General features: G+C 38.1%; 1 protein-coding gene across 1 annotated transcript in view; it reads left to right on the top strand.

The window, feature by feature from the left end:
* tnrc6ba (trinucleotide repeat containing adaptor 6Ba) overlaps positions 1-27,691 on the top strand; it is a 104,778-nt gene that overhangs the window by 59,076 nt on the left and 18,011 nt on the right. Inside the window, 12 exon segments of the mRNA XM_051934633.1 lie at positions 1,122-1,303; positions 5,216-5,293; positions 7,150-7,198; positions 8,339-8,487; positions 9,004-9,153; positions 10,084-10,209; positions 13,142-13,294; positions 13,368-13,493; positions 13,924-14,102; positions 17,657-17,789; positions 17,791-17,818; positions 23,041-23,211. Of these exon segments, the coding sequence (XP_051790593.1) occupies positions 1,122-1,303; positions 5,216-5,293; positions 7,150-7,198; positions 8,339-8,487; positions 9,004-9,153; positions 10,084-10,209; positions 13,142-13,294; positions 13,368-13,493; positions 13,924-14,102; positions 17,657-17,789; positions 17,791-17,818; positions 23,041-23,211 (1,524 nt within the window).

Genomic DNA, 27,691 nt, shown 5'->3' on the forward strand with positions numbered 1-27,691 from the left:
CTATGTATTAAATAAAACTCCTCAATGATATACGATATGCTTCCCACGTGGTGCGTCGCATACCTGAAAGCCTGAACAGCACGTATTGATTTTTGATTGTTTGCTTTTCTCTGTCTCTCTCACTCTCTCTGACATTCTCTGCTCCTGATGTGCACTCCGTTGAAGAGGAAGATATGTTTACATTCTTTTAATTGTGAGACGGAACTGTCGTCTCTGTCTTGTCATGGAGCACAGTTTAAACTTTTGACTAAATGGTGTCATTTCATGCCTAGAGGGCTCTAATGTTAAAAAACGTATTTAGAAGGCCGTAAACAGGTTTGCTATGCTCACTGCGAAAATATTCGATTTATAAATAAAGAATCCTACTTTGTGGAAATTCATTTATTGCGGTAGAGTCTGGAACGGATTAACCGTAATAAACGAGGGTTTACTGTACAACATTTTCCACAAAGAACCCTCAAAACTTGTGAGCAATTTGATTTTGAGTGTAGTCTATCAATGAAAACGTATAGTATAGTTGTAAGTATGTATTGAGTAAACCTGTATCTAACATCCGTTTTGGAAAATAAAATTAGGAAAAGCCCAGCTCCCCCATTGTAGTAGCTTCTTTAATTTATGATATTGGTGATGTAAAGGAATATCTGGAGAATTTTTTTACCAAAATGATACTGTCTAAGAAATCTTAATGGACCAATCTCCAGAACAGACCTATAGGTTACTTATAGTGCTGCTTGTTAATGAAAGCTCATATGAGACTTGTGAGGAAAAAAAAAAAATCTAACTCCATGGTTTCCAGTTTTTTCAGGAGGAGACATTTTTTAAATGCCACTTGAGATTTGTGTAAACAGAATTGGAAGAGCATGTGGAGGAATTGGGGACTAACCTTGAATCTAATTTTGTTATTACAGTAAATATTGGAAGGCATAATTATTTTTGAGTTGAGCAATAGTTGAAATGTAGCAACTCTGCTATTCTTAAATAAGAAAAGTATATATCAAAAAATACCAGTCTTTATAATTGGTTGAAACGCAAAACTAAGAATGGAAAAAAGCAATTATCGATGGCATTGGCATTGTTAATGAAGGTTTTTGTGTTATTTTTTTTTCCGTTTCTATTAAAAGGTTCGAAATCTATGCAAGAGAGCTGGGGTGAGAGCGAAAGTTCAGTGACAGCAACCCGTCATCCCAGCTGGGAAGAGGATGAAGATGGCGGTGTATGGAACAGCGCAGGTTCTCAAGGCAGCAATTCCTCTTACAATTCATCTGGCTGGGGCCAGGGAGGAAACAAAAAGGCCAATCCTAAGGTATTTGCATCTTGTGGGGCCATGTTTTACAGAGCTTTTAAACCTCTTGTAAGTCAGCCAAGCACAAAAGCATCTGTTTTTGAACTCCAAGTCTTTGTGACCAGTGATGAGCGAACATTGCCGATTTTGCTTCACTGAAACATTCGCAATATTCGACGAACTTGGTGAAATGCAATACATTTATTGCAGAAGGTCTAACTGAATTCGATTTGACTGGATTATATTGGTGCAATCATCTTTGAAGTGTACCTGAGGGCTAGGAAAACATCTGCCAACTATACTGGAACAATTATTGTGGTCAAAAAGTGACCTGACCTCGGCTGTGTAGCAGCAGTACCAACCACTGCACCACCGTGTCTCCATGAGGTCAAAGAAGAAAGAACGCAGTCAGACGCGCAGTCATATACTTTGTCAAAACAAAGCAGAAATTCCGAAATTGTAGTTAAGTCAGAAAAAATAAGTAGCTCTTTTAAAAGTAGAAATTTTAAAGTGGCGTGAAATGATTGAAGTTACAGTTTCGTTCTAATTTTTGAAGTTGTGCTGATGGCTCTCCAAGCTGTCTGTGCTGATGCTTTGCACTTTTTCTTCTATCAAAATGGTAGAAACATAAATAGCAATAAATCTTTCATTATTATTTCACTAGGGGGCTCCGCCCCCTGCTCGCTTCGCTCGCCAACCCCTGGTGTTGGGAATGACAAAGAGCGTGATGTATGAATGAGATATAGAATAGTGTGACGGTGTAGATGATGCAAATAGAAAGCAAACAATAAAGTGTGTGGCACAGTGTAAAGGTTTATTGGAAAATTTCTTTGTACACGCCGTTTAAGTGTAAAAGGTAATTCCAGGTCAGAACTTGTAAGGTCAATGAAGATGGTCATTATCGTGATCAGAGTCAACTTTGTCAGTGCTTAGAAAGAGTTGTGTCTCTCCAGGAAGTAATGGAATGACTTGGGTATTTATGTTTTCCACATTAATATTTTTTGGACATAATATAGTGCGTTGTGTTAAAAGGGGCATTTGGTCTAATGAGATTGCTGTTCCAAATCTCTCTGTAACTAAGTCGTCGCAGATAAAGGCTTGAGGAATTGTAATAATATGTGGCTGAAGTCCATCTGTATTGGTGAGTGTACCATCTCTCAGTTGTAATAAGCAATTGTTATGATCTGGTTCTGGACATCGTATCTTTTTTACTAACTGTATCTTTTGAAAGCAATGCCAATTGTCTGCGTATTTTAAGGTGCACTGAACAATAGCTGAGTGCATGGCATCTGGAAGAATAGCTAATCACTGTTTAAAATCTCCTCCTAATAAAAGTACCTTTCCTCCAAATCGAATATTATTATTCATAAACGTTTGTAGAAGTTTATGAATGGTGTTGAGTAAGTGACTTCATGCCATTGAACATTCATCAATAAACAACATTTTTTCAAGACGGATGTCACGTGCAGTGCCACCGTTAATGTTCATAGTGGATACCGATTTGTAGGATCTAATGCAGTTGATAAAGATTTCACTTTTAGGTACATCGTCAGTTAGAATCTTCTGTAGATATTCAGTATATGAATGTAAAGAAGGCAGTCTAATTTGACCCTTTTGACAACAACGTCTAAATGTATTACTTGTATTGCCAGTTGTTTCTTCAGGGAAGTGAACTGAATGACAATGATTGCAAATGACATTCATTAATCCGAATGAATTTTCCCGGTGTATGTTTTGCTTGTGCTGTTTGAGAGGCGCGTTGTTGCATGTGTAGTATTTGGGACGTGTTGTTTTGGATCTGTAATCGATTTGCCTGTGCTGTGTGAGACGCCCGTTGTAGCCTTCCTTGCCGTTAACGTATGTCTGAGACGGGAGGTGTTTCGTTTTGAATCCGTGCCTGTTGCGATGCAGCACTTTGATTGATAGTTTGCGTCATGTGGATCCAGGATGTAGATTTGTGCATATTTGCGTTGTTGATTTGTTTCAGGGTGCACTGTTCCAATGCGATGCAGTATTTGTGCACATATGGGAAAGCAGTATGGGCCATTGCCTTTTGGTGGCCTGATATTTACTAAAAGCAAATGAACTATTGTAGGATCTAACGCAGTTCATAAAGTTTTTACTTTTAGGTACATCGTTAGTTAGAAGCTTTAGTTGAGCTTTGCGTTTTTGGAGTCGAGACATTTTTTCTTTTAGAAATATGGATAAGTAATAAGGAGTATTGCACTCACTGTTAATATGGAGACTTTTCTGCGGTTGAACGGTTAATAGTGCCTTATTGTAATGAGATCCACCTATGCCGCATAGCCGTCTATTTTGTTGTTTCTTTCGTGTTCGTGTGTTTGTTCCTGTTATCATTTCCTTTTCGTTTTGTACCCGTGACCGTGTATTCATGACTTGTTTCTTTCTAAGGAGGGTCGCAGTCACTGTTAATATGTTTCCTTTTCTGCAGTTGAACGGTTAATAGTGCTTTATTGTAAGGAGATCCACCAATGCTGACACCTATGCTGTCTAGTGTGAAGGTGCTGACGTTCACTTTAGAATATGTGGCTTTGGGTGTGACTTCGTATGGATGTGGGGGGGGGGGGGGGATTGTTGAGGATTGTTGTCGCGCGAGCGTCTTCTTTCTTTTTGTGTTCCTGTGTCTTGTTGAATCCCCCTCTTTGTGTGTGTCCCGTCCCTCGCTTGTAGGGTCTGTGGGGTGGTTTTGTGTTCTTTTTTTTGTGTTCCATGGGCTTGTTGAATCCCCCTCTTGGTGTGTGTCCCGTCCGGTGCCCTTTTTGGGTGCCTTGCTGTTGTGCGCGAGCCTCTTTTTTTTTTTTTTTTTCGGGTCTTGTTTCGTGTGCAATGTGTTTCGTGCTTTTCCTGCGTTTGACTTTGCGCCTCATTTCTCCTTTTTATATGTGCTCACTCCTTTTTTCTGTGGTCCTGTCCGCCACTCGCGGCCCCTCATCCGCCTCTCTCGCCCTCTTTTGTCCGCCTTTCTCGGCTCCTCAGCCGACTCTCGCGGACTCTTTTTGCGCCTGCGCAGTACGTCTTTTTGCAGCTACGGCCCATGGCCGGATGTGCCTGCGTCCATCATCCGGTTTAGCATTCTCGGTTAGTAATATGGATAGTCTCCTTTTTTGGGGTGGGCTTTAGGTTTGCTTTCACTCGTCATGCTGCCTGGTTAAGGCATGCACCTACTTCTTTTATATTGACATGGAACTGAAAGATCGACCTGCACATTTGGTTACTAGCATACACACACATACATTTGTCCCACAGAGTCTGTGATGCAGATGATCAGCATTATATACCCGGGGGGCAGTCCCATCAATGTTAGGTGTTGCACTGGCCTCGCAAAGCTTTATGGGGCACTATAATTAAATTATACTATATATAGTGTATGCATATATATATATATATATATATATATATATATATCAGCCAAATTATTTGTAAATAATATGACGAACAAGGGCAAATGCAGCAAATTTGCTGGGAGTAATGCTTCAGTGAAATTCAGTGATCAACACTTAATTGTGGCATGTAAAGTAGCATCATAGTGTTAGGAATGAGCGTTGAGTAGTCTTGGATGTGGTGCCAGCTACTTCAAAATTACAGGTACTGGCAAAATTAAACAAACTTAGTTTTATCATGAATGCCTTTAGCTAATCATTCACTAAATAAAATAACACTTTTTAACTATTTTTACATTTGTCTAATTTTACACAACACTTCATGTTTATAGCACTTCATCTCACCCACCCCCTAACCCCAACAACATTAGTCAACACGTAGTACAGGTTTCTTAGAATGGAATGGTTGTAGGTGTTGTAAGACTTGTTTAATCTTTCTTGCTTTTTTTTTTCTTTTTACTTTAAAATTATGTGAATAGGTAAAATTAAATGCATATAAATTTTACTAAATGAAAAACTTTTCTTTGTGCAGGGATCTTTAAAAGGAGGAGGTGGTAGTGAACCATGGATGAACTCTTTATCCAAACAGTTCTCAAATATGGGACTACTGGTAAGGCAAAACGAAGAGAGTCATTACCATACTCATTAAGTGTCTTGCGATCCTTTACAGGAAGATGCATAAAGAAGCTAAACTAATTGTTTTTTGGTACATTGTTTTAATTTTCTCTATTAAGCTCTAAAGTACCAGGCAAATCCCTCACAAAGGAGCTTGGATATTACCAATATTCTTCACAGAATATAGGACTGAATTTTCCAACAGCTGCTCACCAATTTCTTTAGAATTTGCACTGTTGTGCTATAATTGTTCATTCATATACATAATTAATTCTGTATCTGCTATGGTGAGTGACTTAAATATTCAGTGCTTGTCACAAGAGTATGCATAGCTGATCTATACCAAATTAAGAAAAATCTAGAAAATTATTTCACTGTTGAAGTTGTCTCTTTTTATTTTTTAACAGCTCTGCTGTTGTCACACGTATACCTTATTTATAGTTGTAACCTTATCCCTTTTATGTTTCCATGTTCTTGGACCAGAGTCATTTTCATATCCGAAAAGACACTTTAAAGTTTTCTGATTGTTTATTCCACAACTATATTGATTGCCTAGCTCATCAAAATCTAGTGAGCAGTATGCTTTGAGCAGTAAACATCAGAAACACAGAAAAGGAACTATTAGGGAGGAAGGGTCAAGATGGTTTCTCTACTTCCCACTACTTCAACAGTTTTTCACCATTGTGGCGGCAACTGTGCATTTGCATTCATGACAAAATATGCTCAAGGGTAGTAAGAGGCATTTCTGTTATTTGCAGTTAGCAGTGACCTGAAATGGTTCCTACAGTGTGATATTTATACTGAACAAGAATGAGCAAATAATAAACATTTGTGATGAGAGCAAATGAACCAAAGTTTAGAAGTCAAGTGGCTTTATTATCATGCCATCCATATACTGCATTCCTGCATACAGTGGCATAAAAACGTGTTCTCCGGGACTGTGGTGCAAAATACACATTAAAATAGGACAAGAGCTCAACTTGGTATAAAATATTGTGACAAGATATGAAGCAGGTTAGGCATGTAAGAGCAGGTGAAGTAGTGTAGCATGGAATAGACATATAGGAGACAAGCGACTGAATAGACAAAATGAATATTTTCAGTATGCCATATTTTGCAAGTTTAACTTTATTAAAATGTTTTTACTTGATACATAGTAAAAGTAATGTTATTAGTACACTTTTTGGGTTACATCTTCTATCTGATATTTTTCCTTATCATTTTTAAAACATTGTAGCTCACAACGAATGGTTTATTTAAGAAAAATCTTGTCAAGTAAACTGACCTAACCCTATTGGCAGATTTTGTTGATAAATAATATAGTAGTTTTTACTTTATTTAGCCAATAAATCAGCCAGTGGATAAGCAAGAATTGCTTAGTAAGATTTCTTCAATTAAGATAAATACAAATTTCTTGAGAAGGGGCCTGAGTTGCCTCAAAAGTTTGCATATTGTAATCTTTTTAGTTAGCCAATAAAAGGTGTCATTTTGCTTGGCTTTTCTTGACAAGTTAATAAATTGTATGATAATAAAAACAAAATGTAGTGAATGGATTGACAAACTTTTCACTTGCTTAGATTTAATTTTTTGCAGTGCTGTCATTCAGCTCATGGGTTAATTAATGCAACTATATAGAACAAATCAAGTCTCTAAAATTATCTTTTTGATTTATCATATCCTAATCTTTGTTAATTTATAGTTGGTATTGATTTTATATACTTCTCTGAAAATTTTTCAGGGTGACCCAATAGTGTAAATTGCATTTGTTTGAAATTTATTACAATTTCATATTTTGTAACCAAGTCGGTGGATTTTTATGGGTAATATTATAAATGTCTGTATTTATTTCAGCAGACCCAAGCTGATGATCCCACTGGCAATAAGATGGATGTATCAGTTGGTAAGTTATTATTACTTGTGTGTAACTCTTTTCTGTCACCTTTCTGTAATGGTTAGTTTAGCTTTGCGATTGGAAGAAAAATGGTAGTGTTAGCAAAGGCACAGTTTCTTGGTTTGCATTTCTCTGTTCAGAGAAATCTTTCAGTTCTTGAATAAAAAAGGAAAGATTTTAATATTGAACATTATATTATCCAGTTAACTAGTCTTAAAATGTCAGTGTTTTTTAAATGAAATACCTTGAGTGTTGGGTATAAAGCACTGTGTGTGCATCCTTCATTTCCTTTGCCCAGCATAACTGAATAGTTTTATGTGGGTGGTGGCAACCTTGCCATGCCTTCTGATCCAACAGTGGTAGTTTCCAATGTCACTAGACTCTGCTTGGGTATGTTACATTCACCCTGTCCTTGTTGTGATTCCAGAAAATACCACTAGTAGACTGTCATGTAAATTACCAAGTAGTGCAGTAGGGAATAGCACTTTAGAAATCTTCAAATCTTGATTTAATGTTATCTTGGATGATCTACGTGAATAGGATGGGCAAACCTGTTGGGCTGAATATCCTTTTCTGATCACAATTGTTCTAATGTACTTCTAAAGTCATATCTTTATTTGTACTGTGTGGCTACCTTTGTAGACAGAGCCTATCGGAAGAGGCAGTATTGCTAGGCACCTGCCATATAACTGTAGATTGAGCAGATCGTAGCAAATATGCACTACACTTTTTGCTATTGCCACTGTCGTCTGTCAGTTATTTTTGTCCCGTTGCCACTGTCATGATGAGTAGTTACGTAGCTCACACTGCTGTTTGTGTGGTTAGTTCTGCTTTGAATCTTTTGCAGTAGTATTAAAAGATTGGGTGAGTTGTAAGGTAACCTGGTTTGGTGAGTTGTAAGGTAACCTGGTTCAGGTTGTGTGACTACATACATGCCGAGAATCCCAGAATTTTAGCATTACTGAAAGATGGATGAATACTGTATTTTGAAATTTTTTATTTTAAGTGAAAACTCTTTTTAGTTCTGTTGAGAGTATCTCCATCACATGCCTGAAGGTGGAGCACTCCCAGTCATCAGTGAAGAAATAAAACATTTTCCATTGCTAGCAATCTCACAGAACTCTTTTTGTTTGATTGATTTTATTTTAGGCCCACTGCAGGATAAGAAACTGGACACAGATAAGCGAGGGATGAACTTGGGCGACTACAATGGAGAGCCAAGGAAGGGCAGACAGGTCTTCCGCCAGCCCAATCCCAAAGACATAGGACCGGTTGACCCCGGAACTTACTATGATAAGGTGAGTGAGTGCAGTTTCTCATGGCCTGTTCCTCAACTCACATTTTCAACACTTATCTGCTCAGTTCTTTTAACCTGTCCAGTTTTCCAACCCCTCAGATGTTTTTGTGGTGCAGAAACATTTTGTGCAAAGCATTAATGGCTTACTCTTTTATATTAATTATGGAAATAAATCTTTTAGTATAATAGCAGCTGTGCCTTTAGTGTTTGCAGAGACTCCTGACTCTACTTGTTATCTTACATCTTCACACAGTTTTCCAGTATATCTAAGTGGAGAAACCACTGGAAACGTATTGATATCAAGATTGCTCAGTTTTGCTTTTAGTACAACTTGAAATTTGCTGTATAATGGTGTTGGTGTTTTCTCTCATCCCCACCCAAAGAAGAAAACAATGTCTAATGAAAACTAACTTTTGCTCTTCATTTCTTCACTGGGCCTTTCTGCTGTCTTTTTCTTGATTGTCATTTGTTCACTAATTTGTGCTGATTGGCTGCTTTCTCTCTGCTATATTGTCAGCTGACCTTGCCTTTCTCCAATCAGGATGGGTGCCTTGGGGAAGACAGCCCCTGCTCCCCTTTTTCCCCTCCCCCCAGCTTCAAGCACTCCCCATCGGGGGGCTCAGGACTTGGGTTCAACCCCCAGCACTACAGCTCTGCAGTTCGACAAGTAAGGGACCTGCTTTTCTTTGCATTGCTCAGATTCAGCCTTGGCTCTGCTGTTTCAAGATCTTGTTCACCCTTCAAAGCAACTTTCTCCCAAATACAAGTCAAAGCATTTAAATGCCATTTTGGCTCCTCTACAATTTTAATAAAATTAAAGATGCCAATATAGATTTGTCAGTCATATTTGTACAATTTGCCAGATTTGTTCTTGTGGGGAAACAATTTTGTGATATGTACTTATATATTTTTTTAAATGTATACCTTTTTATAGATATAATTTGTGTTTTTAATTGCTCACTGATTTATTTTATCTATACTTTTTTTTGATATTTTATTTTACTTGCTGATTTACTCCGCAATTCATTTTGACAAATATTGATTAATCTAATTGTAGATTTTATACCTTTGTTTTATTCTTGTGTATAATTCTTAAATTTATTTGGTGTAATCAACCCATTTTTTCACTAGTTTACTCAATTACACAACTGTTAATTTTTATTTTGTGTTTTTGTGAACCTTTACTGAAGTTAGTTGTTACTATAATTAATTTTGAAGCTGTCGTAAAATTAACTTGGCACCTCCTACACTTGCCTGCCTTATACTAAGTGAAACGGCTGCTACAGTTTTGCTTTGCCAAGTGTTCAGATGTCTTTTTTTCCCCAACCTCTTACTGCTGGTTGATGTGGAGTATTTTTTTTTTTTTTTTTTTTTTAGCAATTTTTGAAAACTGAACGATGTTGTTATCCTTTCAGGTTATGGTAGGGAAATAGTTATAATAAAGCACAGTTTTGAGGTTTGCAGAATGATAATGATGTGGAAGTAGCAGTAAAGAGGGTTTTTTTTTTTCGAGTGGATTCTTAAAGCTTATGTTTGTGATTTCCGACAATGTGCAGGCTTATTTTTTTTTCTTCCATACATCTTTGTGTTCCTGCAGGGTGGCAATCATGGGATGTTTGGTAGCGGAATGACACAATCACGAGGTGTGCATCCAGCAACGGTGCCCACAATGAATTCCCCTGGTCTACGAAACCAAGTGCCTACACAGTTTCTGTCCCCTCAGGTATGTCTACATTTTTATGCTCTTTTAGTAGTAGTTGACCTCAAGATGCAGAAATTTCTTTCTTCGGAGTTATGATTAAGACCATGATTAGGAAATATTTTATGTAGTATTTGCCTATACAAGAATGGAGATAATTGTTCATATGTATAAACATTAGGCAGTCAGTGGTACACATATACAGTTGTGTAATATCCACTTTGAGAAATCTTGTTATAAATTGTACAATGTGAAACGCAAGCTGTCCTGTTCCATTCCAGTCAGGGAAGTGTTTGTGTAAGTCACTCATCAGTACATACCTGCACTTTTATTTTAGAGCTCTAGCTCAGGTAATTAGATCTAGGCATCCTGCTTGACTTAGTACATTGCACAGATACAGAAACCAATAAAATTTATTGCAGGCCTGGACAGCCAGTATTCCATGCAGCCAAAATGGTAAAAGAAAAATCATGTACTTTCTTTTAGGATCTAAGGATTTCTAATTCGTTCACAAAGTAAAATGGCTCCTTACTCCATGTAAACACTTTTGGTATGCTCAATGTTCTAAACATGATTATGCCTTGCATTTTAAATTTCAGCATCTTCCTAAAACAAAATACACATTTTTTTTTAACTTGTCTTAAGTCAGATTTGTCAACATGTGAAAAATGAGGTTATAAGTATGCAGTTGCAAGAAACATTTGTGAACCTTTTGGAATTACTTGTATTGCTGCACTTAAAGTGTGCTCTGATCTTTATCTAAGCCACAATAATAAACATAAACTAATAGTATATAAAAAATGCACTACTATAGTAATTGTTATTACTAAACTCATTGTTTAAGATTTGACATTCCAGGCTGTAAAAGAATGTAAACATCTAGGCTAATAACTTCTCTGTAATCTAATTAGAGTCGGATGTTTCAAACAGTGTAATAGTGTTGGAGGTGCACTCTCCTATACAAAAGCACAGTTTTGTCACTGAGTCATACAGGAACAAGAATTAAAAGTTTTCACTGCAAATACTTGTCAGAATTTTTAATCACCTATGAATCATGTCCAAGAAGCAGACATTTTGTCTTTATAAGAAAAAGAGAAAAAAAACGGTAATGCACATTAGAGATCATAAATTTAGAAGTTGACTAAAGCTGTTGTGTTAAATAAGTTCTAGTCAATAGAGTATGTCAGACTTGCTAAATGCAGTTACTGATCTTGTCACCAGACCATTTCAATTTACAAAACTGAAAATCTCTTGGCATGTCAAATTTAGTGACGGTGTGTCAAGGTTCCAGCAAAGTTTTGCTTGCCCCTTTTTCTGACAGCCAATAGCATGCAGCCTGACAGAGCTAGTGCTGTACGAAGGGTTAACAAGTATTGTGAGTTTCATACACAATCTCATCCCTTTGTTGTTTTTCCCCTATTCCATTATGTTATGCAAAACAGATAAACTTTTCTTCTGTTTGTGGGGTCCAGAACAACAACCTTCCTTGTTGTTCTTAGTTCCGTATTCTTCGTTCCAGATGAGCACTTATTAGTGGTCGGAGCTCATGGACCCAAGCCCACCCCTCTGATTAAAGACAAATTTGTTGAAACAAGTTACGGACTAGTTGGAGTGAGTTGCTGAGTTGCCAGATTCTTTGACCAGTTTCATGGGAGCGCTCCATGACTACATACGACTCAGTAAGATTGTTCATGAAGGCAGCAGCTGAATATTGCTGGACTAAAGTGACATAGGTCTAAATAAGCTAGTTGGACTGAATTATGTTCTCTGTTTTGTTCTTATTTGAGTCAATAAATATATAATATGTGACTATTTTTGGATGATAAAGTTTGTCATATAGGTTAATATTTAAAATTAATACTTCCATTGGAACTTTTTAAAACTTAAACAATTTAAATGGTGTTTCAAGCTTTTAGGCTAGTAGGGGTGATCAAACATTTTTGAGCCTTACTTTGAAATTGATATTCTGTGATGCTGATTTTGTAAGTGACCAAAGGTGGCATCTTCTGTACTAGAGTATGTGAAAAACAAGCTTGTAGCTTGTTTGGTTTTGCAGTGTATGCAAAAAACACTCAATCATGAGTTTTATTGTTGAATTTCTCATGCTGGAGAATAGTGCACCTTTTAAGGATTCCTTCTTGCCATATCAACATGTCCCATTACTAGTCCTATTTATATATCAAAGTAGAAGATGTGCTGTAGAATTCCATTGTGATGGGTCATCTTTTAAAGGCGACTCAAAGGTTTTAGCTGGCTTTCAACATCAACAACAAAAGAAAATGATCGTACAACGAAGCAAATTGTGATGGAGAATCATAGAACAGTGGTGCGTATGATAGTTGACATTACAGCAGTTGGTTATGCCTTATCCTGAAAAAATAAGCAGTAGCAAGTTCTACACAGAATGGGTGAAGGCAAAAGCAAGAGAAGAATTTTTAATCATATTGAGGAACTTGTCCATATTAATTACATTGCTGAAACGGTCAGCTTAACTGGTTAGTTTTGCTCTTTTCTTTGCCTTTTATGGCAGTCTCCATCTTTGTTTTTGCTTATGAAAATACCCCTTTCTCTATGGATTTAATTTCTCCAGATATGGCCACTATGTGAATACCACCAATTCCCCCAAACTGAAGGGCTGCTTCTGTAGAACAGTTTCTAATTATGACATCAGCTTAGCCACGTTATAGTGGATATTGATATTGTAGGGGTAATTAAATGTGTTCGCCAGCAAGACTGTTTTGTGTGGCATTGAAAAGCTTTTTGAACGTTATAATGTAGTTAATGTTGTTTTATGTGGTGTTGAAAAATTTTGATTTGACTGTTTTTCTCAATAGGTCAAGATCAATATTTTGATCATTCTTCATTTTTCTGTAATAGGGATAAGGCGCAGGTCTATCATTACCACAGCTTGGAATGATTAATCATTGTTGTATTTCTTCCCACCCCTGCCCCCTAGGTCTCTGCCTCCATGTTGAAACAGCTTCCCCCAAACAGTGGCCTGAACCCTGGGCTTTTCAATGTGGCCCCACAGCTTTCACCTTTGTCTCAGTTGTCACCTCAACAATTAGCCATGCTCAGCCAGCTTCCCCAGATTCACCAGTTCCAGTTGGTGAGTATTACAATACTGCAGATCCTAATTAATTTAGTGAGTTTAAATATAACAATATTTTTTAAATACATAGGCCTACCAGCTGCTTCTCCAGCAGCAACAGCAGCAGCAGCAACAGCAGCAGCAACAGCAGCAGCAGCTCCTTCAGAACCAGAGAAAATTCCCCCAAAGTGTGAGACAACAGCCAGACCCTCAACAGGTGAGTATAGTAGACTTTTATTGTAGTCTTCATGCATAACTCTTAACACTTGTGCAATGATCATCTGTAGGTGTTAGCTGTCTATACATGTGTTCAAGTGGCCTGTTTGTTTAATTCAGTATTATTGTTTACACATTGGGTGCTGGCATGAAAATCATTTATGATACCATTTAAAAAAGTTACTCAAGACATTTTAATAGGTCAGTAAGAATGTTGCAGGGACTTTCTAAGTAACATACAACCTTTAGTATTCATTTGAAAGGTTATACTATAACACTGTAGTCACCTAGAACTCTTAAAATTGCAATTGTTTGATACTGATTGATGGATATTTTCATTCTTTTAAGTTGCAGTGTCTGTGCTGTATTTTAAGGAATAGTTTTTTGAGTTTGGTTTCTGTCTTTCTACTGTTTTCCCTTTCACTAAAAAGTTGGCAAGAATGATGAATGTCCTCCAGCAGCAACAGCGTCAACAGCAGCAGCAACAGCCTAGTGGGGTTTTGAAGCACTCGCCCTCTCATCTGTCTAAGCAACACCAAGACAATCTGGTGCACTCAGGGCTGGGTGGAGGGATATCAGACTTGCACGCCAAAGGACAGATACCTGGGTACCCTGGTGAGTTTTATATTATGTATTTTGTAGCTTATGTTTGTTAAATCTTATGCAACTGCAAAGTGTATTTTAGGTGCAGTAAGGTATTTAAACAGATAATTACAAGGGGGCTCCGCCCCCGCTCGCTTCGCTCGCCTACCCCCGGCGTTTTGAACCCGTGCCCGCTGGGCAGCCGTAGTTTCAGACGCGCGTTGTAGGAGCTTGCATTGTTTTGAACCCGTGCTTGCCCTGTTTCTGCGGTTTGAGACGCGCGTTGTAGGCGTATATCCGTCAGTCGAGCTCGTTCGGTTTGTACCCGTGCCTGCTTTTCCTCCGCAGTTTCAGACGGTGGGTCGCGTTCGGCGTTTTGTACGATCCCAAGCAGCACATTATTCCTAACTTCACTCCGCAGTAGTGCCACGCACAATATGGCGGTGACACCTGCGCCTTCACTACGCAGTAGAGCCACTCACTATATGGCGGAAACGCCTGCGCCTTCCGTATTATGTTGGGTTTTACCATGCTGTGTAGGCGCCTTTGCCTTTCGTACTTTCCCGCGCCTTCCGACGCGTGATGTAGGCGCCTGTATGTTCCGGGTCTGCCTCCGCTGTGTAGTGTGGACGTTTAACTGTCGTTTTTTCTGCTTTTATATTCTGTATCTCGCTGTGCATGTGTTTCGTGCCTAGGTTTTTTTGAAGCTGTTGCATTCTAGTTTTCATCATCTGTAACCTGCTCTCCATGTGTTTGGCCCCGTTCTTTAACTTCTTTATGACGTTTTACTTTGTTTCCTACTCTGTCTTTTATTTCTGACCTCGCCTTATCCTGCTTGCGGCATGTCAGATGGTTCGTAGTCTCTCCCGTTTCACTCCGTAGTCTGTGGGGAGGTTTGTGTGGCGCCTGCGTGTCAGTCTGTCCCGTTTCACTCTGGGGGGGGGGGGGGCTTTGTGTGGCGCCAGCGCACTATGTCTCCTGCGTCCACGGGCATACCTGCTTCCATATCCGGTTTACCATTCTTGTCCCGTTTTACTCTGGGGTGGGGCGCTGACTCTTGTTGTTTGTGTAGTTACGTCGTTCGTAGTCTCTATGGACTCCGTAGTCTGTGGGGGGGGTTTGTGTGGCGCCTGCGCACTATGTCTCCTGCGTCCACGGGCATACCTGCTTCCATATCCGGTTTACCATTCTCGGTTAGTATTATGGATATTGATATGTGACCAGCAAAGGTGGCTTCTTACCAGTATTGTTTGTGTGTTTAACTATTAGTTTTCTTAGGAAAATCATGAGTGAAAAGAAAGCCATTTTCATTTAGATTTGTTTAGCAAATGCTCCACTCGTTTGAAAGCTGTTACACTGGGGTTTTCAGAAATCCAGAAAGAAATTTCAGAAAGATCTATATATTTCTATAGATCTGTATTCATATCAAAGTGCTTGAACAGGAGACAAATGAACATGCTTCTCCAAATGCTCAAGGTCAGTCAAGCAGTTGCTGTGGCATACAGAGACAAATATTACAATCATTTTAAATGTAAACATTTCTACTGAATAAATGTCTTACTTAAACAAAGAACTATCTTAGTTTTCAAGTAAAATCTCCTGTATGCTTAAGAGTAGGCTGTGAAGACAATGGGGAAAGGTAGCAAATCAAGTAATGACATTTTAATTAAAAAATTGTGAACTTCAAATATATTTGTAAGTAAACAAATTAATGTATACATCTTCTAGACGGGTATTCCTAATTGTCAGTAGTCCTGAGGACTTATGAATGTTTGTATAGTTTGTCATTTTTGGAGCTCATGTAATTGTGTAGAAAATATCTTGTTTTGGCTCGATTCACGTTACTGTCTGTGCATTAGTAGTCACAGTGGGAAGAGTTTTCAACTTGAGACAGTCTTCTTATTCTTTGTCTTATAGCTGCTCCCGTTAGTGGTCGCCACACCGGGTCATGTTTTTCCATATCTTCCTGTCCTCTGCATCTTGCTCTGTCACACCCACCACCTTCGTGTCCTCTCTCACCACATCATTAAACATCCTATTAGGCTTTCCCCTTTTCCTCATGCTTAGCAGCTCCATCCTTGGCACATGTCCAAACCAACATAATCTTGCCTCTCTGACTTTGTCTCCATACGGTCCAACCTGAGCTGACCCTCTAATGCACTAGTTCCTAATTCTGTCAGTCTTCATCACATCTAATGCAAATCATAACCTCTTTAACTGTACCTCCTCCAGCTCTGTCTCCGGTCTTTTTGTCAGTGCCACTGTCTCCAAACCATTTAACATAGCTGGTCTCACTACCGTTTTGTAGACCTTCCCTTTCACTCTTGCTGGTACCCGTCTGTCACAAATCACTCCTGACACTCTTATCCACCCATTCTACCCTGCCTGCACTCTTCTTCACCTCTCTTCCACACTCCGTTACTTTGTACTATTGATCCCAGATATTTAAACTCCTCCACCTTCGCCAGTTCTACTCCCTGCATCCTCACCATTCCTCAGACCTCCCTTTCATTCACACCCATGTAGTCTGTCTTGGTCCTACTGATCTTCATTCCTCTCCTCTCTAGAGCATACAGTGCATCCGGAAAGTATTCACAGCGCATCACTTTTTCCACATTTTGTTATGTTACAGCCTTATTCCAAAATGGATTTAAATTAATTTTTTTCCTCCGGATTCTACACACAACACCCCATAATGACAACGTGAAAAAAGTTTACTTGAGGTTTTTGCAAATTTATCCTCTCTAGGCTGTCCTATGCTTTCTCCAGGTCCACAATGCAACTCTTTTTGGCCTTCTCTATATATCTTCAACACTCTCAGAGCAAAACATTGCATCTGTATTGCTTTTTCCCCAGCATGAAGCCATACTGCTGCTCACTAATCACCTCCCTTCTTAACCAAGCTTCACTACTCTTTCCCATAACTTCATGCCATGGCTTATCAATTTTATCCCTCTGTATTTACTACAGTTCTGCACATCACCCTTATTCTTTAAAATCTGCACCAGTACACTTCTTCTCCCCTCCTCAGGCATCCTCTCACTTCCCAAGATTGCATTAAACAGTCTGGTTTAAAATTGTTTTCAGGATAACCACTTTTATTTCTCCTACCATCCATACCATAGTAGAACAATTTGAACACACCTCCAATACACCTGGCGTTACTCCACATTTGTCTGGTCTCTTGCACACACACAATATATCAACCTTCCTTCTCTCCTTCATATCAACTAACTCTCTCTCTCCCTTTACCTGTCAAACTGCTAAAATTCAAAGTTCCTGCCCTCATTTCCTTTCTCTTTACCTTCTTCCTTTCCACCTGCCTCTGGACATGCCTTCCCCTTATTCTTCTCCATTTACCAACAGTAGTCCAATTTCCCCTAGCACCCTGTTGGCTAACAGTACTGGTGACAAACGTTAAACCCGGGCCTCGACCAATCTGGTATGGAAAATTTTATTGTCTCTTGCCTATTGATGGACTAGCCATGGACTAGCTTAGAAGAGCTGACCTTTTTAGGTCCGTTTATTACAGGATATATCTTGTTGCACTATTTTAACTATACTTTGTCTTTTCAAGGTTTTTGGTTCCAATGTCAATATTGGAAGTTTAGACTTTCCTTCCATGGTGGGAGGTGGGAACAAGGATGCAGGATCCCAACAGTCTCGTTTTAAGCAGTGGACATCTATGATGGATGGCTTATCTCCAGCTGCATCCCCTCCATAACCCACCTCTGCACAAGAATGGTAAGACCCACCTAATGGCAGACAAAGGTCTGTAAAGCAGGATCTGTATAATTGACAAGAGACAGGATTTGGGATTTCTTTTTAAACCTTCAGGTTTTTTCATCCTCATTGTTCTAGTGTTATTTTAATATGTTAAGATTTTCACAGTTTCAAATGAAAAATGAATTTACTTTCTGTAGTGCAGCCTCATTATAAGCATAAAAGCAGGAAGAGTTGATCTTAATCTTGAGTCAAGTATTGTTTATTTTACATAGTGTACTAGGAAGAAAAAGTTTTAATTATCTGGAGCTTGATCTTCAATTGTAAAACATACACATTTTATAAAATTGTTTTAATATATTGATTGGCATTGTGTTACACTTTGGTTAGACATGTAATAAAGATTTTCACATATGCTAAGTCTCCCTGAAGTTTACCTGTTAATTAACAAGTGTGGGGAATTTGTGAATAAAACTAAAGGCAAATGCAAATTTAAGAAATTGCTTCATAGAATCTTTTTTGAAGAGTATCTGAAAAAGTTGTCCTAAAACAAGATGCTTTGTGTATAATCCAAGGAGGAGAAGGTTAAGACCATCTACTAGGGAGGCCCTGATCAGGTTTTTAGTGCCACTACCTTTCTCTTATTCATTGTCATAAGAATTGATTTATTTTTGACATCACTTATTTACATTCATTTCCACCATGACTAGCAATTTAATCTACATGCCCCATTATCCTGGGTCCATAAAATAACATTTTTAAATAAAATACATATCCCTTAGTGTTTTGTGTACATGTTTTATGAGGAAAAAAATAATCTGAAATGGATATACATTTGATGTATTTAAATGACATTATCAAAAATCCTAAAGCAAAATAAGGCTCCTCCTAATTACTACCCACCATTCTAATACTTCAACTGTATCAGTATTCTTTTTCCATTCAGTTGTAGGTGTTGCAGCATACAGACCCGCTTTCTTCCACTCAAAGTTGAGCCTGAGAATACATTTGTCGACCTTTCATTTCTATGCACAGGACAACTTCTTAGATTAATGATTCTCTGCTTATTCCACTTTCTTTAAAAGGAAATTCAACATTTCAATCCTCGTCTCCTAAACCCGGCTCCTCTATTTGCTGGCTGCCTGGCAATAAAACTACACGTACATTTGACGTCCTTAAAGTAGTAGCACTACAACTTTTCATTACTGTAATGCTTAGAAAAACAGAACATAAAAACATTTAATACCTAACTTGCCTAACTTGGACATCCCCAACCATGTACTTTTGAATGAAAAATTGGCTTATTTTGAATGGCTTCAAATTTATCTCGAGTATCCCTAGAGTTTACTACCTGGTGTGACCATGTACTGCTCCCTGTTGGAGAGAACTGATACAGTAGAGTATAACAACATATTTTGGTAGTTAAATTATCGACTTGTTTGAGACAATTCTTTGGATTTTGTTTTCTGTGGAGTTGTATCTATTGGAATTTAAATGCATTGCAGTCTATTAATGCTTGCAACTGTTGTGAAAAGCAAGAATTGCTTATTCCCCAAAGGTTAATTAATATGGAACCTTCATCAGTATTTGATAAGAGACACTTTTTTAATGTTTTCAGCTTTTACTTGTGTATGACATCTTAAATATTTTTAGTATGAAGAAAACATGTAAATAAATGGTCTACTAATATATACCATTTATGGAAATGTATGTGAATATAGTCCTCAGACAAATGCACAGTTGTATTTAATTAAATAGCATATTTTATAATTATAGGCTGACAGCCCTGTTACATAAATAAGCAACCTCTTTTACAAGGAGTCGCCAATAGCTGAGGTTAAACAATGCCCTGGTGTGTGTTAAGAGCCATAACTATGTTCTGGAAACTTGAGAAATAAGAAATCCAGATCAACTAAAACTCTTTCCAATGAAACCTTTCAAATGTGGAAGATTTTTCTTTTGCTGTGTTACATTAAGCAATTTTGCCTGTTGAAATATGACTTTATCTTGAATTAAATAAAAAGGGAATGATTACAATACTGCTGTATTTTGTAGTATATCATATGACTTAATACAGAGGTGGCAAAAATAGGTTTACAGTTGTGACTACGCTATACAATGCATTTATTCTTGTATTTATTTTTGTATTTTTCTACTTATTATTAAAGTGTGCTTGAGTGTAGAAATCAAAACCTGCTTGTAAACCTACATTTGACCACCCCTGTATATTGTAAATCATTAAAAAAAATCTTAATGTTTTTGCATTGTGATTGGACCTATAATGTCCATCCATTCCCAGATTTCCTTTAGAGGCTGAAGCGAGTGAGAGTCCCTCCTCCCATTCTCACCACCTTCTACCAGGACACTATTGATAGTGTCCTGACGAGCTACATTACATCCTGGTGCGGAAATTACAGTGTGTCTAATAGGAAGACTCCGCAACATGTGGTTGGGATGGATGAGATGGTTTTTGGGGTCTCCCCTCCATTGAGGACATTTTTAAGTATAGATTCAAGAAGAAAACCCTCTGCTTTGAGAGGCTTCTTACTCCCCTCTTAGGGACTGCTCGATCTCCATAAAATCAAGTAGAGCCAGAATGTGCTGTAATGAGCACACACATCAGTTTCATCTTGTTTATCTTTAGCCACAGTATTTAATTGACAATTTTCATAGATATTGGTTGGTCTTTGCGAGTTTACCATGATATATAGCTGCCCTGACACAGACAGGCAGAGACACTATTTTGCCACACACCACACGCATATTCATGTGGCGAAGCACCTTTTTCTCTGCTGCCCACAGCACAGTCCAACAAAAAAGCCTTTCCTCCTTCATCTTTCTCTGCCTTCACTCCCTTACCCAACAAGTTTCATCCACCTCCTCACAACTCTGGCTCCCAGAGTAGTGGCGCCGGGCTCCTTTAATAGGATGTCTGGAAGGACTCCAGGTATCCAACATTCTTCTTCCGGCAGCACTTCCAGGTGCTGGTAAATAGGGCTAGGGAAATGTCCAGGTGCCCCCCTGGCGGTGGCCACAGGCCCCAGCAGGGTTGAGCTTCCATTCACAAGTGAGTGGGACTGCCCTCTAGCGTTCCCAAGGAGATAATTTCCTGAATAAAACTCTCTCCCCTCCACTATCAAGTCGTCCTTACCGGGTAAGGGCCCCGGTAGTCCGCCACAATTTTTATATATATATATATATATATATATATAATATGTGTGTGTATATGCGTGTGTGTGTACTTTGTGCATATGAGTAAAGTCCCAATAAATTCCTTCAGTGTTTGTTCTGAGTGTAATAAAAACTATTTCATTGGATTATAGGTTTATAGAATTTATACTATACAAATACTACTATGCATATTTACTTGCATGCACTAGCCGACATGTTGTTTGGTGCCATGATTAGTGAGTATAGCTGCCTTACTTTGAAACTTCTGTCTGTCCTATCTGAAATAACTACCTTATCTTGCAACTTTGGTTTTACTCACCTGAAAAAAGCAGAACATATTTGTCATTAAAAAGAAAAAAAATAAGAAAATGTCTATTTGCAGATCTTTACATTTTACTTAATTACCTGTCCACTGTTGTCCTAGTATGTAGACTACTGTAGTGTGAAACAATTTCAAAATTGGTATATTACTGAGAGTCTGTTTTTCTTTTCTTCTGGTAACTGGTACAGCTGTGTCTTAGTAAAACTCTAGAACATGCAAAGTGATGAGTTGGTGTTTACTCCTTCAGATATAACACAGTTCAATAAATGTCAAGCAAGCCGTGCTTGGACATTTTCAGATCTATATGCACATGACAGTAGTACATTCTTGAACATAATTATGATTTCTGTAAACAAATGGCACTTCACATCTGTAATATGTGCAATTTGATCTCCATTTTGTTATAAGGAGGAGATAGAAATGATCGTCCTGTCAGTCAGTCATCATCCAACCCGCTATATCCTAACACAGGGTCACGGGGGGTCTGCTGGAGCCAATCCCCAGCCAGCACAGGGCGCAAGGCAGGAACAAATCCCCGGGCAGGGGGCCAGCCCACCGCAGGGCACACGCACACCCACATACCAAGCACACACTAGGGACAATTTAGGATCGCCAATGCAACCTAATCTGCATGTCTTTGGACTGTGGGAGGAAACCAGAGCACCCAGAGGAAACCCACGCAGACACAGGGAGGACATGCAAACTCCACACGGGGAGGACCCGGTAAGTGAACCCAGGTCTCCTTACTGCGAGGGCAGCAGCGCTACCACTGTGCCAGGGCAGTTCCCAGAGAAATTCTACTGAATAAATTACATGATGAGAACTAGCAGAACAGTCACAGGTGTCTAAAATTATAAAGGAAGTAAGGGAAGAGAATACCAGGTGTTACTATAACATCTCTTTTTCAACAAAAAATTAGGGAGTGCTTGTGGGGAATGTGGAAAATATAGGGAGAGTTTTTCTCAAATGATGAGAAATAGTTCTTTCCAAAGAGAACTATATTGATGGAACTGGGGATCAGGCAGGTTAGCTAAGGTCAACAGCAGAAAATTATATTGTGTGTATTATTTCAAAACCAGCAATTCCAGCACTCACCAGTTTAGTATAACATAAGAGTCTAGATATACAGTATTGTTCACACATTTTTGTTGTTCCCTTGTAAAACTTTTTAAAACATTTTAAAGAAATATGGTCTCCCCTGATGAAATTAATTACTGTGGATATACTCAAATAGCAAATTTTGTTTTTTCTTTTTGACTTTTTCTGCTGCTTTACCTGTGATGTACACAAAGTTAACATTTTTCTGGTTGTAATTGACTACAAAAAATAACAAAAAGGGTTTTATATAAGTAGCGGTCACATATAAAAATGGGACAAGCTAAGGAAAAAAATAAATAGTATTCACAAAAGCAAGTGACTTTGTGAGTGCCAAGGAAGGGGGTTAGACTTCTCCCACAAATTAGGAATGATGGTTTGATATGTGGACTGCAGCAAGTTCCTCCTTGCTTGCTTTAATATTTCATGTTTCTTTTATAAAAAAAAAAAAGGGCTGATTCTAGCATCTCTTGCTGAGGGAGTACTTTGTTTTCCGGCAAATTTCACTTTTTAAGGATTGGTTCACTAAGTTAGCCTGGATGTGTTCCCCCCCCCCCCCCCGTCAATAGTGGTGTCCTTCAGGGGAATAATAGCAGTTGGGGTGATTGGTTAGTAAGGCTGTTGCTGCATACAGTGTGTTCTGTTTATGGCACAGGGGCTGTGGTACCACCAGTGAAGGTACGGGTAGATTCTCCATTCTCCCAGTACGAGATGAGTTCTGATTCCCTTAGTGGCCATGGAGTCTCTTCAGGTGACAGCTGGTTACCACCTAGATCTTCTGCCAACAAGATGGGAAGCAAAAGCAGCAATCCAAGCTGGCCACCAGGTAAGTACATTTCTGTACTTTTTGTTCTAAATCATTTTTGACCACTGCAATTTCTACCGAATCTGAATGAATAAAATACTTTAGTAGTAGATAGACAGATGCAATTTTTGCATGCATCTTTCAAATACCAATATTTTATGCTTCATAGTGTCAGTGCAGACAAACAATTTATATAAAAATAACACAGTGATAATGTCCTTGCAATTTTATTTTATTGACTTTATTAAAAGCAAGTAACATTCCATACAGTAAAACGTTTAAGAGTAGAAAAGAGGGGAGAAAATCCTTTTCCTCAATATAAATGCTTATTCTAAAATATTATTAATTAGATCCTGCTAGGTTTTAAAAAAGTTTTGAACATATCCTCTAAGTGAGAATTAGATTTTTTCCAATTTTAAATAGTATATGACATCAGATACCCATTGACTCTCTAAAGAGGTGAGCTAAGATTCTTCCAGTGGAGCAAGATAAGTCTATGTGCTAATAGTGAAGTAAGGGCAATTGCGGTTGGTTTGTCCTTCTCTACTTTAAGCCCATCTGGTAGTACACCAAACACAGCTGTTAGTGTGTTAGGAGAGATTGCGACACCAAAGCTGTGTGAAAGGCATTTAAAGATTTTAGTCTAGAATGATGTTAATTTGGTGCAGGCCTAAAACACATGGCCCAATGAGGCTGGAGCTCGATTGCAGTGTTCACAGGTTGGATCTTCTCTGAAATGTAGAGTTAGAGATCCTTTTCCCACTGCACTCTGTGATCTTTGAAAGGAAAGGACTTTAAAATGTTTTTATATATTATATAAATGCTCTGACTCCTCAAGGCCGATGAATATTTCTTCTGGAATAGAAGTAGGTTGGAGGTGAGTAAAATTACGCAGATTTTGTTTGGCAAAGTTTCAAATTTGGAAATAGTGGAAACATTCTTTTGATGGGAAGCTAAATTTTCAGTGTAATCGTTCATAGGATGCAAAAACATTAAATCACTTAGAAATTTGTACATAGATAATCTTGTACATTTTCCAAACATTAAAAACTAAAGTTTGAGAGGGTGGAAAAAGGTAGTTATCATGCAGAGGTTCGACAGATAAAAGCTTCTCTATCTTGAAGTACTTCCTACATTGATTCCATATTCTGAGTGAATGAAGCACAGTTGGGTTGTTAGTATACTGGCGATAACTTGTATTTACTAAGGCACTAAGCAAGAAATATAGAAAAGTACTGCAGGATTTTATTTCTGTTGTGGACCAAGCCTGTGTGTGTTAATCTATTTGTGTCTATGTCCAGGTTTTTATAGCTTGTATATTTGCCACACAGTAATGAAATTGAAAGTTAGATAGAGCCATGCCACCATCTACCTTAGATATTTGTAGGGTCGCCCTTTGGATGCGTGGATATTTTGAATTCCAAGTAAATGAGGTTATGATTTGAATCTAATTTCTTTAAAAAAAAAAAAAAAAAGTACTTGTTAATGTATATGGGGATGCTTTGAAATAGAAAAAGCTTGGGAAGGATATTCATCTTGACAGTGTTAATTCTCCCTGCTAAAGTGAGATGGAGGGTAGACCTATCTTAAGGTTTTCCATGAAGACAGCAAAATTTTCTTGAAAAAGTTTTGTTTACTTGGGATGTTTACCTCTAGGTATTTAAACTGATCTGCAATGATAAAAGGGAAGATGTCCAATCCAGTATTGTGTTCTAGAGAGTTAACTGGAAAGCACACACTTTTATTCAAATTAAATATGAGTCTGGATATCTTTTAATTTCTGCTAGCACTTTCTTGTGTATTGTACAGTACAAATAGTTTTTCATAATAGTTGAGAAGAGGTAGGTTAGGTCTGCATGCGTAGGCTACCTGATAGTGTAAACAGCGATATCAGCTGACGAAAAACAATGGAAACAAAAATTAATTTTGTTTATTATTAAAATACACAAGAAATCTGTAACAAACAATAACTTTTAAAAAGCATTTTCTTATGTACAAATAGCTGTACAGGTACATGTTTGCTATAGGAGTTGATGGTTGGGGATTACATTGTGTTTGATGGGGCCTAGGCTGACTTTGATGCACTCAGAACAGAACTTGTTTGTATGTAGGGGACATATTGTGTGTGTATACATTATATAGCGTGTGTGTGTGTGTGTGTGTGTGTGTATATACCCACTAAATGGACAAAAGTATTGGGACACCCCTTAATTGTTGAATTCAGGTGTTTCAATCAGACCCATTGCCCCAAGTGTATAAAATCAAATACATAGCCACGCAGTCTCCATTTACAAACATATGTGAAACAAAATGTGTTATGAAGAGCTTAGTGACTTCAAGCGTGGTTCAGTGATAGGATGCCACCTTCGCAATAAGGTGGTTTGTGACATTTCATCCCTGCTGGATATTCTACAGTCATGTGTAAGTGGTATTATTGGAGAGTGGAAGCATTTAGGAACAACAGCAACTCGGCCACGAAGCAGAAGACCATGTGAAGTCACAGAGCAGGGTCAATGACTACAAAGGTCCGTAAAAGTTGCCAAAGCTCTGTTGATTCCATAGTTGAAGATTTCCAAACTTCCACTGGCATTAATAAGCACAAAAATGGGTTTGGAGTGGGTTTTCATGGCTGAGCAGCTACATGCAAGCCTTGCATCACTAAGGCCAATGTCAAGCATTGAATGGAATGGTGTAATGCATACCGCCACTGGACTATGGAACAATAGAAATGTGTTCTATGGAATGACAAATCACACTTCTCTGTTTGGTAGTCAGATGGGCAAGTCTGGGTTTGGCGGATCCTGGGAGTACATTACCTGCCTTGTTTCATTGTGTCAACTGTGAAATTTGATTGAGTACGGATAGTGGTGTGGGGCTGTTTTTTCAGGGTTTGGGTTAGGCCCCTTACTTCCAATGAAGGGCAGTCTTAATGCTTCACCATACCAATGCATTTTGGACAGTGCCTTGCTTCCAACTTTGTGGAAACATTTTGAGGAAGGCCGTTTTCTATTCCGGCATGACTGTGGCCCACTGTGCAAAGCAAGGTCCATAATGACATGGTTGGATGAGTTTGGTATGGAAGAACGTGACTGGCCCGCCCAGAGTACTGACGTTAACCCCATTGAACACATTTGGGATGAATTGGAATGGAGATTGAGAGCCAAGCCATCTTGTCCAGCATCGGTGCCTGACTTCATAAATGCTCTGCAGTGTGTGTGTGTGTGTGTGTGTGTGTGTGTGTATATATGTATTTATTTACATACAGTTATATAAAATGTGTGTGTGTCCGGAATGAGTCTAGGCAATGAAAATACATTTGGACACAAATCACTTATGTGGTAACACTTTGACTGTACTTGACTTTGAGTTCATTTTATTATTTTATTTTGACTTCTGTACACAATGTGTACATAAGTAGCACTCAACAGTTCGACATTGAGACAGAAACAGAAGTTTCTAGGTAAGGTTATTAGACAGTACTCACTAATCATGAAGCTGGAGAGTGGAGCATTTTACTATAATCTGTAAAGTACTAATAAAAACATTCATAGGTCAATTAACCATAGCAGAGTGTTCATCCGCTTTTCCACTTAACACAAGGAAACTAGACTAATGGTGTTATTGAACATGTTTTTATATATAAATTATAAGCAAAGGCACTAAAGAAGGGGTCTGTACGTGTAATTTCAGACAACTATGTTTTAATTTTGTACATTTCTTACACGTGCCAGCTGTTAAGTAATACAAACACAAGCCTGTTTGGTATAAGCAAAACATAACAATGTTGAAAATGTTTTAATTTTTATTTTTTAAAATTGTTCGTGGTGTTTTATTTAAATACCATGTAAAGTTATTCATGGACTTCATCATACTCTAGCGGAAGGGAATTAACTTGGGTTTGAAACAGAGGTTACATTAGGATCTAATCTTTGTCTTACACTTACTAGAGGCAATAATAAAGCTATTCCAGAATTCTTCTGTTTTAATTAGTGAATCACATATTGAAATAAGAGAGAAGTATGTTAAGCTGGAAGCACTTCTTCATATGATGGAGTCATTGGGACTGCTTTTAGATTTAGGAAAATGTAGATAAAGGTTAATGGACTAAATGGTATTTAACTGTCACATTACTTGTGTGTTGGTTTCCACAACATGAGTAAGCTAGTGAGGCTGTAGAATTTTTATGGAATTTTTAGCCTAAAAAAACATTTTTTGTTCATTGATTTTGTGCACTGGTAAGCACATTTTTTGCTTAACACGTCAGATTTAGTTGTATTCCTCCGTTACATCTTACATACTACAGTTTATAGTGTTTTCATTTTAGAACGAAAATGTGGCTACAGATTTTTGCATTTGGTTTGACTTGAACCAGTTGATAATTTGATCAATGATGTCCTTGGTCTTAGCAATGGTTTTTCTTTTTTTGTTTTATTAAAAGGATGTTTCAGCTTGGTAGCTTCTTCCTTCCACAAAGTTGATCATTTTAAAGAGAAGAATGGAG

The sequence above is a fragment of the Erpetoichthys calabaricus genome, chromosome 12 (genome assembly GCF_900747795.2).
Source record: "Erpetoichthys calabaricus chromosome 12, fErpCal1.3, whole genome shotgun sequence".
In the NCBI taxonomy this organism is placed as follows: domain Eukaryota; kingdom Metazoa; phylum Chordata; class Cladistia; order Polypteriformes; family Polypteridae; genus Erpetoichthys; species Erpetoichthys calabaricus.